At 39.6% G+C, this 14,230-nt stretch overlaps 1 protein-coding gene across 1 annotated transcript in view; it reads left to right on the forward strand.

Moving 5' to 3' along the window:
• The window catches only part of ZC3H12C (zinc finger CCCH-type containing 12C), a 41,417-nt gene that overhangs the window by 18,411 nt on the left and 8,776 nt on the right, over positions 1-14,230 (forward strand). The window contains exon 2 of the mRNA XM_034074428.1: positions 3,358-4,124. Coding sequence (XP_033930319.1) covers positions 3,430-4,124 — 695 coding nt within the window. The 5' untranslated portion in view covers positions 3,358-3,429. The remainder of the gene's footprint in view (positions 1-3,357; positions 4,125-14,230) is intronic.

The raw sequence follows: 14,230 nt of genomic DNA on the forward strand, positions 1-14,230 counted from the left end.
TTTCATTGTTCTATATATAGGTACACTAGTGGTTATTTGGGATACAAATTAATTCAAATAGACTGGTTGGCATGTTGCTCTTCCCTAACCAAATCAAGATAAAATAATCAATTCCAACAGCGTTCAACAGTGACATTTGATTTTCATGGTTCTAATCAATGAATCTCATAAAGGACATCATGTTGGGAGCTCCAAAGTCTAGCATTTTTAAGAGATCCATATGGTGTACAAAGTTCACAGACATTCTAAAAATTTGTCTGAAAATAAATGCAGTTTGAATGCAGAGTGTAGGCCAGATGCCAGGAATAGTGTACTGCTCATGCAAAACTATTTCAGAAATCTTTAGCTTTGGATTTACAAGTGTAAACATCATTTCAACTACGCTTTTAAAGCAGTAGTATGGTGACTATATACCGTGGCAGATTTTAAAGCTGTTGCTCTTATTACCCTATTCTTTACATAGTTTCAGAAAAACAGTAGAGCTCTGTACAAAAGAAGCAATTATATATTGGAGCAAGATGGAGATTGACAGGAGACTTGATAGCTGCGAAGCTGATTACGTATACATTCCCAACAATGGACAAAGCTCAGTTTGCAGTCATTTTTACTATGCAATTGATGTCCAAATCATCTAAAGTATGTTTCACATAATGCCTGATCTTCAGACATATTAATATGCTAGTGACTTCTTTAAATCCCTGGGTGAATTCAGAGGTGGAGGGTGTTGCATCTGTAGTTGCTGTACAGCACTTAAACTTCAAGGAAGAAGTGACTGAAGAATGACTTACGTATTAACTAACACTAAAAAAAAATCCTCTTTCTGTCTATGCACTTCAAGCTTTATTTATTCCATGCTGCTAATATGCAACCTCCTCTTCCCCCCTTCAAAAAAAATCCCTCCCTCTACTTTCACTTCAATACTAAAATGACATTTCACAGTACATGGATTTAGGCAGTGACCCATTATCTCCCTGTATTCTGTGGCAGTGGTACATGAGCCAGCTCAACTTTTCAGTCCAGCTTAAAAGTGTTGCCCATTAACTAGACTTCCTCGAGTCAGAGCAGATTGTGGGGTTGGTGGAACAATGATGTCGGGGCTTCCAGATCGGTTTGGCAGCTGCATTGTTCTCCGAGGGGAAACCAGACGCACTTAAGTCCCGCTCTCTTTCATGGGCTTTTGTTCATACCAAATTATTCTTTTGCTGTGCTAGTATTCATGATGGTATGTTAAAGGAGCGCATCCTAGCAACTACAGGCTGGTTGCTAAGCAGCCTCGCTTCCAATAGGGATTTCTTGTTTGAGATTTTTTTTTTATTATTTATTTTTTATTTTTGTTGGTGACAGTGCTGCAAAGGCCACAGTGTTGGCTATTTAACTGTATCATTTTATTGGGATATTGTTGTGATTTGCTGTTAGCACTGTACTATCGAGTGCATTATGTTAGTTAATAAATCACTGTGTGAAAAGGTTCATTTCCTAAATTCTTGCTGTTTATTATCTGTGGTGTTACTTGAAATCTTCAAGCTTTGAGTTAAGAGAAAGTAATATTCATTGATACACATATGAATTACAGCTCTCCTGCCTTCTAACAAGGTCAGATCTAAATAAAACTTTAGAGCATTTTCTTTCTGATGAGTCTTGCCTGTATTGAGGTGTTGGAGATGAAAACACTGATGATAGATTTGCTTAGTTGAACTAGAAAAGCTTAGGTAAAGTAAATTTTTTGTGCCACATAGCTAAAATGCTCCACCACAGCAGTGTATCTCAGCAGTCAGTGCCAATGAAGTCTGCTTTTACTGAACCACAGACTGGTTGTTTTTTTTTTTTTTTTCTTGATTCTCTCTGGTCTTGCCCCTGGATTAATTTCTTGTGTGTGCACTCTCAGATCTTATTCCAAGAAGAGGAAAGTACACTGTATTTTAAAAATACTGGGTCATTCTTACATGCTAACATAAAGGGGATGGGAGGGTTAATGAACTTGCTGACAGATATTGGCTGTTCCTGAGACATACCTGTTATTTGATATTATAGATCAAGAGATTCTGTTTGACACAGTATTTTTTCTTGGTCTGTCGTCCTTGATGAAATTTGTGTCTGTAATGTATCTGTCAAGTTCAAGTGAAGTCCTTTGACTCTGTATCTTACTTTAATATTCTGCCTTGCAAGATGAGGTGTAAAAGAACTCTTTGTTCCGCAGTTTTCCCTTAATGTAAATTCTTCATTTTCTTGGTAACCTTGCAGTACATTTGGTCTATATGGTCCATTTTTATCTATGAGAAATCATTTATCTTTTATTACTTTCTTTGTTGAAGCAGTTAGCAAAGATCCCTGTTTAAAAGAACAAAAGGGGAAGAAGTAGCAATCTGCCTTTAAATGTAAGTTGTGGAAGTAATCCTTGTCATTAAATGGGTACTTCTGTATATAACTACTGTTATGCAGAGTTCCTCCAGAAGAACTGACATGGCAAGTGTTTGAAATTCAAAAAATGGCAACTTTTCTTCTTCTGTTCTTCCTACATGGCTTCTACCTATATATAGTTTTGATTCAGCAAAAAGCTTGCACAAGTCTAGTCCAAGAGTTTAAATCAGCTTTTAATTTTGTTGCCTTGTTGGCTTGACAAATGGTCTGTTAAAATCAGTGCAAAGACTTCCATTGGCTTTATTTGCCATTAGATCAATCCATGTCTCTTAAGTGCTGTGTGTGTTACTAATGCAGTGCTCTGTTGAGTGCAATTAGTCTTTCTTGACTTAATTGCGACTTTATAAGGAATTCAGAGATAGTTTTGAGTGTATTCAGTTGAACTGATAGTGTCTTGTAGGGCTAATAAGTTTTAATTTAATCATGTTTTCTGTTACTAATTCATTTTATGTGTTATAATGTCTTATGTTTGCCTGATAAGCCAGCTGATCTAGTACTATGCTTATTCTTCTCTGTTCAACAGAGTTGGTGTTTAGTTTAAAATGGTTTTACAGTACCTATATTTTAGAGTTGAATTTTTTTCTTTTTTTTTAATTTATTTTTGCAATACTGTCTTAAGGTAGAAGAAATATCTCAGTTCCTCTAAGCTGTGACATGCTTCTGTCTGCATTACAGTAGGTAAACTTGCAGTCTTTGGTTTCCTATTCTTTCATAAATCCATTTGTAGAAATGTTTAAGTAAAAGCATTTGATACACACAGAAAAAAATGATCAGTTTTTTATCCTTTTAGCTATGGATGCTCCTTAAGAAAAGTTTTTTTGCAAAAAAAAGCCGTATTTCTCTGCTGGAAGGGAATAAATGCAGTTCTGAGGAATCAGCAACAAAACAGAAAACAAGCATTATGAGTAACCAGTTGTGATGTTTTTGTTCTCTCTTTAGGAATACGGAACACTTTATATTCAGGAATACAAGAAAAACAGCAAAGTGGAGTCAAGTACATGCGGCAGCTTCATGGGCTTGAAGGATCATCTGGGGCATGACTTAGGCCACCTTTATGTGGGGAACACTGGCACACAAATAAATGCAATTGTACCTTGGTCAATGGTGGAGAAGCCGACGATGGATAAGGTTAATTCTAGGAAAGAAGATGTGGACAAGGAGGCATCTGAAGAAACTTTTGGAAGTTCCAGCTGTGACTCTGAAGAAAGCACAAATTCTGATAATGATTCAGAGAGACTGAATAATTCTGCATCAGAATCACATTTATTGCCTAAGACTCACCGACTGGTGTGCCGATCTCCTTGCCTAGAGCCTCATATACTAAAAAGAAATGAAATCTTGCAAGACTTTAGGATAGAAGAGGCTCAGATAGTACCTAAGGAAGTCAAAAAGACCCCTGATGTGGTCAAAGAATATCAAACCAAACTGGAGTTTGCACTTAAGTTGGGTTACTCTGAAGAGCAGGTTCAACTTGTACTAAATAAACTTGGTACTGATGCTTTAATAAATGATATTTTGGGAGAACTTGTCAAACTTGGGAATAAAACTGAGACTGATCAGACTGTAACTAATGCTAACACTAGTGTAATGCGTGAAGCGTCTTCCATAGAGTCTCAGAGGTCAGAGTCTCCATTGCAGGAGGATGTGACAGAAGATGGTGACAACCTGAGGCCAATAGTTATTGATGGCAGCAATGTTGCAATGAGGTATGTGACCATTAAGCTTTTGCTTTTATATTTAAATGGAAGCAGAATGATCTTGTCCCATTCAAGTGCTGAATGGTATAGTTACCTCTCTCACAAGTGTCTTTGTTGACAACACAGTATGCCTATCTTGTAATCAGGCTAGAGGTCTGCAAGAGTCCAGTAACTTATACTTGCAGTTAGATTTATACTTGCACTTAGAACAACCATAGGTTAATGCCATTGTCCCTTTGTAGGCAGCTATCAAATCTTTCCTTCCTGCTGCTAGTCTATTACTTGCTTAATTTTTTATAAGCACCACTGCTATGGGCAATTGCTGTATCCAGTTGCATACCAGAGGTTAAAACAAATCTTAAGATTCCTTAAAAGAGTGATTTAGAATTAAGTGGCGTAAGGGATACTTCTCCTTAGTAGGCTTACAATAACTGATCTGTCTGTAAAAATTGGTCTTGGTTATCAGATTTGGAGTTAGATTTTATTGCCATTAATTCCTGAAATTGCTATATTTTAGATTTCCATTTACATGCCCACAGATAACACATTTTCCTCCAGCATTCACCCATCCTGATGCCAGTCATGTAGGTGCATAGCAAGAAACTTGTCTGTGGGAAGGCGGGAGATTCGTGCTTCATAGGTGATTAGAGAGAGAAGGAAATGGCAGAGAGGCATACTGAGATGGGTTTTTTTTATGGCTATAGGAATGATTAAATGACAAATTGATTAGTAACTAATTGGGTAACTCATAAGGAATATCTGATTACTAGCACCGTGGTTTAGAAGGTAAATTTTAGTCTTGATGTGGTTTTCATTAGCTTAGTTAATATAAGTTCATTTCTGGGCTAAAGGCCCAGAGTTTCTTATTTCATAATCAAGTCAATTACCTTTAAATGAGGCTTTTTCAAATTAAATTTAAATACAGCTTTAATTTGTGCCAGTATTATTGGTTTTGTTTATTTAAGTAGATGTGTTAGCCAATGAAGCAAGCATATTACTTCTTCGTAAATCGGTATTCCTGAGAATTCTTTCTACCTGATGTGTTGTTCCTGATCTTGTTCAATTTGAGCTGGCGAGGAAGTATGTCCAGTTGAACAAACACTGTTTTGGTACTCAACCAAGAATTTATCCAGAGACTCTGAAATGGGTGTAGATTGTATTTGACATATAAATCCAAAACAGTTGTGTAAATGTTAGCTAGTTAGCAGAGCTCAGACTTTGTGAGTAAACTTAGGTTCAACTTCTTCCACAAGCTGCACTGAACACATTCCAGAAGTAGCTCCAGATCAGTCACTTTTCCTTAATATTTATTCAGTATTAGCATAAATATTCAGGACCTGTCTTCCTATGTTCACTTTGCTTTCTTGACCACCTACATAAAATGAGCCAAATATGAATGCAAGTTATGCATGCTACAGGGCCTTAAAACGGATTAGATCTATTAATACAGCAGTCTTTCTGTGTCCAAGAATCAAATTAACATGTCTTCTACCAAATTTAATCACAGAATCATTCAGTTTGGAAGGGACCTCTGGAGATCTTCTAGTCCAGTTCCCTGCATAGACGAGACATAGTGCTCCAGACCCTTGCTTAACTTCATTGTCCTTCACTTGTCTCCAGTATTGTCCATGCCTGTTTTATACTAGGGATCCCAGAACTCAACCTGGCATTCCAGGTGTCTCACCAAGGCTGAGCAGGGGGATGGATCACCTCCCGTGATCTGTTGGCAACACTTTTCCTAATCCCAGGAGGCTGTTGGTCTTCTGTGCTGAAAATGCACACTGCTGATTCATAGTCACTGGTGTTCAGCAGAACCCCAAGGTCCTTCTCTGCAGAGGTGCTTTCCAGTTGGTTGGCCCTCAACCTGTGCTGATGTGTGGTGTTAGTCCTTCCTAGGTGCAAGGTTGGCATTTCCTTCTGTTGAACTTCCTGAGGTACCTGCTGTGCTATTTTTCCACCCTGCCAGGGTTCCTCTGAATGGCAGAACACTCATCTGGTGTATTGCCCTTCCTGGTTACTCATCCTCTGCAATCTTGCTGAGGGTGCACTCTGTTCTATTATCTAGGTCATTAACGAAGATGTTAAGCAATATTTGTCCCAGAATCAGTCCCTGGGTACACCAATGCTGTCTTCCACTTGGGCTTTAGGCTCTAATCATAACCCTCTAAGTGCAGCAGGTCAGCCGGATTTCAGTCTGCCTCCCTGTCCCCTTACCTTGCCCTCACTTTGTTAGTTTGTCAGTGAGGATGTTACAAGAGAGTGTCAAAAGCTTTGTTAAAGCCACAGTAAAAACAGCATCCACTGCTCTCCTAATCCACAGAGCCAGCCATCTCACCATAGAAGGCTATCAGGTTGGTCAGGTGTATTTTTCCTTCATAAATTCATGTTGGCTGTTCAAAATCACCTCCACCCAATCTACATAATGTATTAGGAAAGGGCTTCCAGGAGCATTAGCAGGAATCAAAGTGAGTTTGACCAGCCTGTAGTTCCCTGAGTTAATTCTTCTTGCCCTCCTTGGAGGTAGAAGGGATGTTTACTCTCTTCTAGTCGTTAGAAACACCCCCACAAGAGTGGCCATGCAGTGTCATTAGCAGACTCCCTCAACACTCTTTGAGTGCACCCCATTAGGGCCCAGCAGCTTGGGAATGTCCCAGTTTAGTGCTCCATAACCTTTGCTGAGGGACAGTCTTGTCTTGTTGCTTTTGCCCAGCTTCCTGCACATCAGGATGGACTAATCTTGAGCTTGGTGGAGGTGATCCTTGAAAATCAACCGGCCCTCCTTTGCTGCTTTTGTCTCCAGAGTCATATCACATGGGAATCTCCAGACCAAAGTCTGCTCTCCTGAAGTCTGGGGTTGCGATCCCACTTTTTGCCCTGCTCTTTCTTCACAGGATCCTGAATTTCACCAGTCATGGTCACTGCAGCCAGGGCTGCTCCTGACCTTCACATCTCTGCCCAGCTCTTCCTTGTTTGTAAGTATGAGGCCTAGAAGGTTCCCTTGTTGGGTCCTCAGTCACACATCTTAAGTTACCATCAGTACATTCCATAAACTTCCTGAATTGCTTATGCCTTGCTGTCTTGGCCGGGCTATTGGCAAAGGTACTTTAGCTCTGTGTTTGGTCAGCTGGTTGATGAAGACGTTTTTGTTGGGCTTGGTGAAGTGAATCCCACCTTTTCCTAGAAATCAGTCCTTGATAATGACTGATAAAGCCAGTCCCATGTTTGTAAGAGACAAGTCCCTGTTGCTGACACCAGCTGTGCAACCAGTTGTTTACCAACAGGATCTGGCCTTTCTCTTTAAAGAAAATAGGTAATAGTAAATAAGCTTTTTAAATACCTAAAAAGGAAAGATTTCAGCTTTTACATGCAGAACAACAATGTTCAAAGCAGGGGGGCAGATAGAGGAATTTACCTGCAGTTCAGACAACCTTGTTCAATTTTCTGCAAAATGTTGTGGCTCCTGGTATGAGTTACTAACCTATAAATTGTCAGTCTATTCCTGTCTTCCCTCTTTGCGTTTCTAAGCAGTGGCCAATGAGTTCGCTTTGGAGTTGCTAAAGGGAAATGAGCTTGTGCCCTAAGCAAGACTGTACATAGTTTCTCAAGAGAGATTCTGGGGAGATGCCTTGTATGTTCTCACAGAAATGCATAGACTGTGATCTATATTCTTACTCCCTTGTTGTAATACACATACTTGATACCATTTATTATTATAATTATTCTAGATAAGAACTGCTGTTTTTCCTTTAATAAAGGGGGAGGGGAGTAAGTTTTGTGGAGAAGGTTGAGGTGACTGGTGTCAAATAATACAAGTAGCATGAGACAGCTGTCTTCTGGAAGGATAAAACACTTCATGCTGCCCTGTCTCTCCATTACATGACTAATCAAGGATGCAGTTTCACAAAGCATCTAATGAGTGATGCAGAGTGACTTACTTTCCACCTTACCTCTGTCTCGCTGCCAGGGATGCTTTCTTACCTGCATTTTATCTAGTAACAGCGTGGCTGCAAAATGAGTTGATCCAGCTTCCTAATTCAGAAGGGGGGGTATCTGAAAGGATTATTTTTCTATTAGACTTGTAAATGAAACAGTGTTTTTGTGGGTGGAAGAACAGCTAGGTGTGACACAAGGGAGCAGGGATGTGCAGATTATGTGACTGGATGTTCATATTTGATTGCATCATGAGTGGATTTGTGGTGTCCTTGAGAGCAGCACAGAACAAGGCTTGGGTCAAAATAACTTACTCTGGCCAGCTAGAGCTGGCATTTGTGCTGGTCTAGTCTGGTGACTGCTCCTGTTCCAGACAAGGTGCTTTAGCAAACTGTAGTTTTAAAAAAAAACAAAACAACAAAAACAAAAGAAAATCCACCCAAAAAACCCAAACAACTTCCCCCACCCAAAAGGAAACAAAGAAAACAAAACCAAAAAAACAAACCACACCACCACCACACACACACACCCTCTCTATTTATCTGCCTTTTGGTAATGCTTAGACAGCTCTTCATATATGCTGAGGTAGCATTGTTTGTCATTCATACCTTAAACTGGAAACATCTGATTAGGTGCATCTTATATATTTCTGCTTTAAAGCTCCAATATTAGCAGAAGAACATGAATTGATTAAAGTGGTTAAACAAAGCAAAAGCCACCTTTCAGCTGAATATCAGAAAGGTGACTTTTGCAGGCTATGACTTGAAGAATTGCTATTTAACTTCTATGGGATACTTCAGATCCAGTCTTGTTCTTTCATTATTTTAGCTTTCATGGTGTTGACTTAATCCCTTTCCAGAAGAGGAAAGATGTCTACACATTTAAGCCTAATGCACACACAGTCTTTTGTTAGAATACTCGTACAGATGAGACTGATTTTTCTGTGTATGGAAACCTAAGATCAGAGCTGGACAGCAAATCCCCTGGAGCAGCTGTGGAGCTCTTGATGGACACTTCCCACAGCTGAGGGAGGCTGGACTAGGGTAGGTCCCTGGTTTCCATCGTGCTGTACCTGTCAACTTTCCAGAGAACTGTGTAGCTCTAACCCTGCGTCATTAGGTGGGGTTTCTTTGAATGTAGATGATGATGTTGTAATGCAAAATCTTCACTTAGAACCTTAGTTCGTATGAGTAAGAAAGGCGTTTGTTCATTGACATTAAAATGCACATAGGATCTTTGTTTAGTGTAAGCTGCGCAACATTGATACTACACAGGTAACACATTTCAGTCAACAGTAGTTCTGTATCCCTGTGTGTGAGACATAAGTTACTCTAAATTTTCTCTTTACATAACTGAGGTAAGCAGAAGATGGTGATCTTTTTCCATCTAGCACGGGCAGATCGTCAGCTACATCTGTCTTCCAGTGTGTTCTTGGACTTGCTCTTCATATACAACCAGCTTCTTCAGCTGAGCTTCTGAAGTCTGGAGTAGAGGGGAGAAGGTCCTGTTTTCTCTACAAGGCAGCAGAAACAAAGTTTGGAGGTTTTCTTTTGCCCCTTCATTTTAAGACTTCCCTTTACTGCTGAGGCTGAGGGAGATCCTTCTAACGAGAGAAATACACTGCAGTGTATTTGCACAGTCCTTTTCCTTTGCTTGTCGTTTTCAAGGAGAAGGTTGAGATGCTGAAAATGGCCTAAAATTTGTTTATTCCTGTGATACTTTGTTGGAATCAAAGTTAGGCTTTTGTCACCAAGAAGTAAGGAACAGAGTTTTTAGTGCAAAGGCAATGGGAAAGCTTTTAACTATCGTATTAATTTGCTTTTGTTCCATATTTGTTAGTTTTCCTTGGCTACCTCGGGTGCCTTTAGACTTCACTAACAACAAAAAAAAAGTTCCAAATTTTACATAAATATATATAAAACTTTGCTGAAAACATATGGGCTGAAGTGTGTTGTGCTTACAGAGAGCACAGCATGAAGATAATGCTGATAAGCAAATAATTGGATACTTTACTAGCTGTATTACAATTTTTAGACAACCACTTTCAGAATTATGTAGGCAAAAGGACTGAATTATTTTGATCATTTGCTATCTGGGTTTGCAGGTTGAAATCAATTAATCTTGTTCTGGGCTAATAGATTCTTCTGAAGACTTCACCCTTAGGGTTCCCAGGCCATGGAGGTGGTGCACTTCAGTATCACCTTTTGGAAAACCTTGGGCTGTATATTTAAATGGTGCTTGATGGTGTTTCATTGCACAAGGGAAAATGCAGTAGAAGATAACCATTGCATACTTAATTCTTACTTGTGAGAGGAATTGTGCTGATTTGGGGAGGTTGGTTTTAATTTTAATGCACTCCCACTCAAGACAGGTATCTTAGTCTTTTTAGAGCTTTCATGCCTGACAACCTTTCAGCTATGGATGTTCTGGGTGCTTGATGGCATCAAGCATCCACCCAAGCCTCCCAGATGTGACAGGGACCACAGTGCCATTCAGGAGTGGCATTCAGCTGCAGGAAGTGTGAGATCCCCAAAGGTGCCTAGTGGGCATTAAGATGTCTCTGTTCAGGCAACTGAATCTTGTCCCTTTGTGTTAACCATGAAGCACGTCATTTGGCCATAGTAAAATGTTTGCTGATGCCCTGTCTACGTAGAAATTTTTCCACAACTGCAAATTGTGTCAACCAAAGGATGGTTTGATTGTCTTATCTATGCCATATGTAGTTTTCATATGGCAGTTTAATTGTGTATGTATTTTAACAAACTAGCAATTGAGCTGCATTAACTTCTCAGATTGTGTGTTGCTGAGCTCAGTAGACACCATTTATCTTGATACCTTGATACAGAAATTCATCTTCCAGTGGCACTGGTTGTCTAGTCTCTTAGGTTATTTTGAGAAGTCACTTCAAGGAATAGATAAAAGTATTTTTCCAACAAGTAATGATCATGTGGATAGGAGCTTGTCACTGGCAGCTTTGAGTGTAACTGGTCTTTGCCTCTTTTGACCTCTGACTGCTGAGTGCATGACTTTTGCTCAGCCAGACACCTGCATGCGTGTCCAGCTGGCAACCACACTCGCCATACTCCATAGTGCCCTGACACTGGAATCCCTACAGACAAAAGATGTTTTGAAAGATGTTACAGCTTCCAACACTTTTTTTCCTTCAAAGACTTTGAAGCATTGGTATAATTTATCATGGGCTAATAGAAAAATAAACCAAACCCAAACCAAAACAACAGCTCAAACATTCGGGAACTTTTTGCATTCACTTTGTGTCAGCCAAAAAATATGTAAGGGACTAATTCAGGACTGATGAGAGGCTGGGTTTCTGAGAAATGCTTTGGGACAAATTATTTCTGTGATTTGGAAATTAGAGCTTAAAAAAAAGAAAGAATATAAAAAGGGGATTAGGCTAGTGGCAAAACCACACTGCCAGGCTAATGAGTCACTAATATGATATAGATTGGAAATTCTTATCTGTATGCTATGGACTGAGCACTGTTTTCCTCCTATGACATGATAGAAGAAAATTATTTGCTAACTCTAAATTTGCCAGGCAGATCTGTGTTTTAGTTTTGTTCTTGCTTTTAATCAGTATGCTTTTACATGGGAAGTACATTGATGTGTACACGTTCCAGTTGTGTAAAAACCTGTATGTGTATTCAGCAGACATTATTGTAGACCTCATCTCTAATGTTTCTTACCATTAATGTGTGTGTTTTCTGTAGCTTTCAAATCTGAGGGCTCCATGTTAATTTGGATATTGCATTAGAGCACACCTTAAGTCTTGCCACTATTGTTAGTAGTCAGTGTTTAAGAGTGTATACCTCAACTCTTTTCAAGACAGTCAATTGATAATCTAGCTTTGGGGGCTAGGAGGGTAACAGAGAAAATGAACATGTTCTTATCAGATGTAATACCACTTTCTACTATCTCTCCTATCCTAGAAAATTACAGATTTTTGTTCAGGAAGTGTTGGGTTTTGTTTGGTTATTTTGTTTTTGGTTGGGTTTTTTTTTTAATCCAGAAATAAAACCACATCTATCAACAGGCCAAATATAAAACTAGTGATAAAAAGAATCATTCATGCATGATATGAAAGAGAAGTAGATAAACCTTAAGTAACGTACTTTATCTTTTTTAAACTAAGAGTGGTAGGCTAAACACAGTCAGCAAGCAGAACTAAAGCTATATGCACCAGGACTGCAGCTGTCATCCTGACTGATCTGAGCTTTCACATACATCTAATAATTGGGAAGAGATTTTTGAAAGAAAGTGTCTTGACAAAAAACAAACAAACAAACATTTCTCCTCTTTTTTACAACTATTCAGAAGGAAAAAAGGAAAAAAGTCAGAAGCAGCAGCATGATTTAAGTCTTTTCACCATATGATGTATCATAAAGCTGATGAAGCACAGAGATCACAAAAAGGAGAGCATCAGATCTGCATGACAACAATATGGAAGAAAAGAACAAATTCTAATTGCACATCTTCTTCACAGACTTTCTCACCAATCATTTACATTTCTTGGAATTTATATCCACCCAGATACCAGCTCAGTTGTGTCTGAAAAGGAGTAGAAAAGTGAAGATTTATACAAGCTATAAATCCATTTGCTCAGCAATGCAGAAAAAAATGTATGGATTGTAACACATTCCCCATGTCTGTTTTGTACAGTTTAAATGTCCTTGAAGTTTAAGTATATATAAAACTTATGTTCTGGATGAAAGAATTACAATAGTCTGTATTAGGCAGGGGAACTGCCTGATCCTCCCTCCACCTTTAAAAGTGTGGCTTGAATTCCAGCCTCATGGTGGAAAGCAATAGAATGGCCATTTCCTTCAGAGAGGCCCAGATTTCATTCCTGAAGTAATTTCTCATACTTACAGGAAGACAAATACTGTTTTTAATGTGGTCTAACAAAATACTTGTTTGCTGTCAGGAGTGAAAAGTGGTTTTCTCCATTTGAAACCATGGAGATTGTTTAGAGTAATAACAGTACAGTGATTTCACTGGAATTTAGTAGCTGGAACAAGCCCTTCCCAGCTGTTTTAAAATGGATTGCAGTATGATTATGGTTGCACATGACCAGCGGATAGCACGAACAGTAACTTCTTGTATCAGACTTGCAAAGGAGGCGGTATGGCTGCCCACTGAGTACTGAATGTGCACCGAGTGTCCTGATTCTGTGTTGTCTCAGGAAGATGTAGTTAGGCTTGCCATAGCTGGAAATACTGTTAGCTGTTTTTTCTGTGCATACGTGTGTGTGCATTTTAAATCCTAGAACTATAGAATGGTTTCGATTGGGAAGGACCTTAAAGCTCATCGAGTTCCAACCCCCTGCCATGGGCAGGGACACCTTCCACTAGACCAGGTTGCTCCAAGCCCCATCCAACCTGGCCTCAAACACTGCCAGGGATGGGGCAGCCACAACTTCTCTGTGCAGCCTGTGCCAGTGCTTCAGCACCCTCACAGTGAAGAATTTCTTTCTAATGGCTACTCTAAATCTACTCTGTTTCAGTTTAAAGCCGTTCCTCCTTGTCCTGTCCCTACATGCTTTTGGAAAAAGTCCCTCTCCAGTTTTCTTGTAGGCTTCCTTTAGGCACTGGCAGATGCTCTAAGGTCTCCCTGGAGAATTCTCTTCTGCAGGCTGAATAAGCCCAACTCCCTCAGCCTGTCTCCACAGGAGAGGTGCTCCAGCCCTCTGATGATACTTGGTCTCCCCTGGACTTGCTCCAACAGGTCCACATACTTCCTGTGTTGAAGGCCGCAGAGCTGAACACAGTACTGCAGGTGAGGTTTCAGGAGAGCAGAGAAGAAGTCGAGAATCTCTCCCCTTCTGGAGAGCACTCCCTAAATCTGCTGGTCACACTCCTTTTGATGCAGCCCAGCACTGCCAGCTCATGTTGAGCTTCTCCTTAACCAGCACCCCCAAATCCTTCTCAAGGTGTGCTCAGTCCATCTATGCCCATGTGACGTTATCTGTATGTGGTTTTATTTTTTGCTTTTAGAAAGCTATGAAATACACAAAGGAGCTACTCTTTCAGGCAAGCAAGAACAGAAATAATTGGCTAGTATGAAACAATGCCTAATAGAAAATTGCTATGTGTTTTATTACTACAGTGTCATTACAATGTAATGGTGTGTTGGCTGAAAACAGAATGTGTTACTGCAGAGATCTGTAA

Source organism: Melopsittacus undulatus, chromosome 2 (genome assembly GCF_012275295.1).
Source record: "Melopsittacus undulatus isolate bMelUnd1 chromosome 2, bMelUnd1.mat.Z, whole genome shotgun sequence".
Classification (NCBI taxonomy): Eukaryota; Metazoa; Chordata; class Aves; order Psittaciformes; family Psittaculidae; genus Melopsittacus; species Melopsittacus undulatus.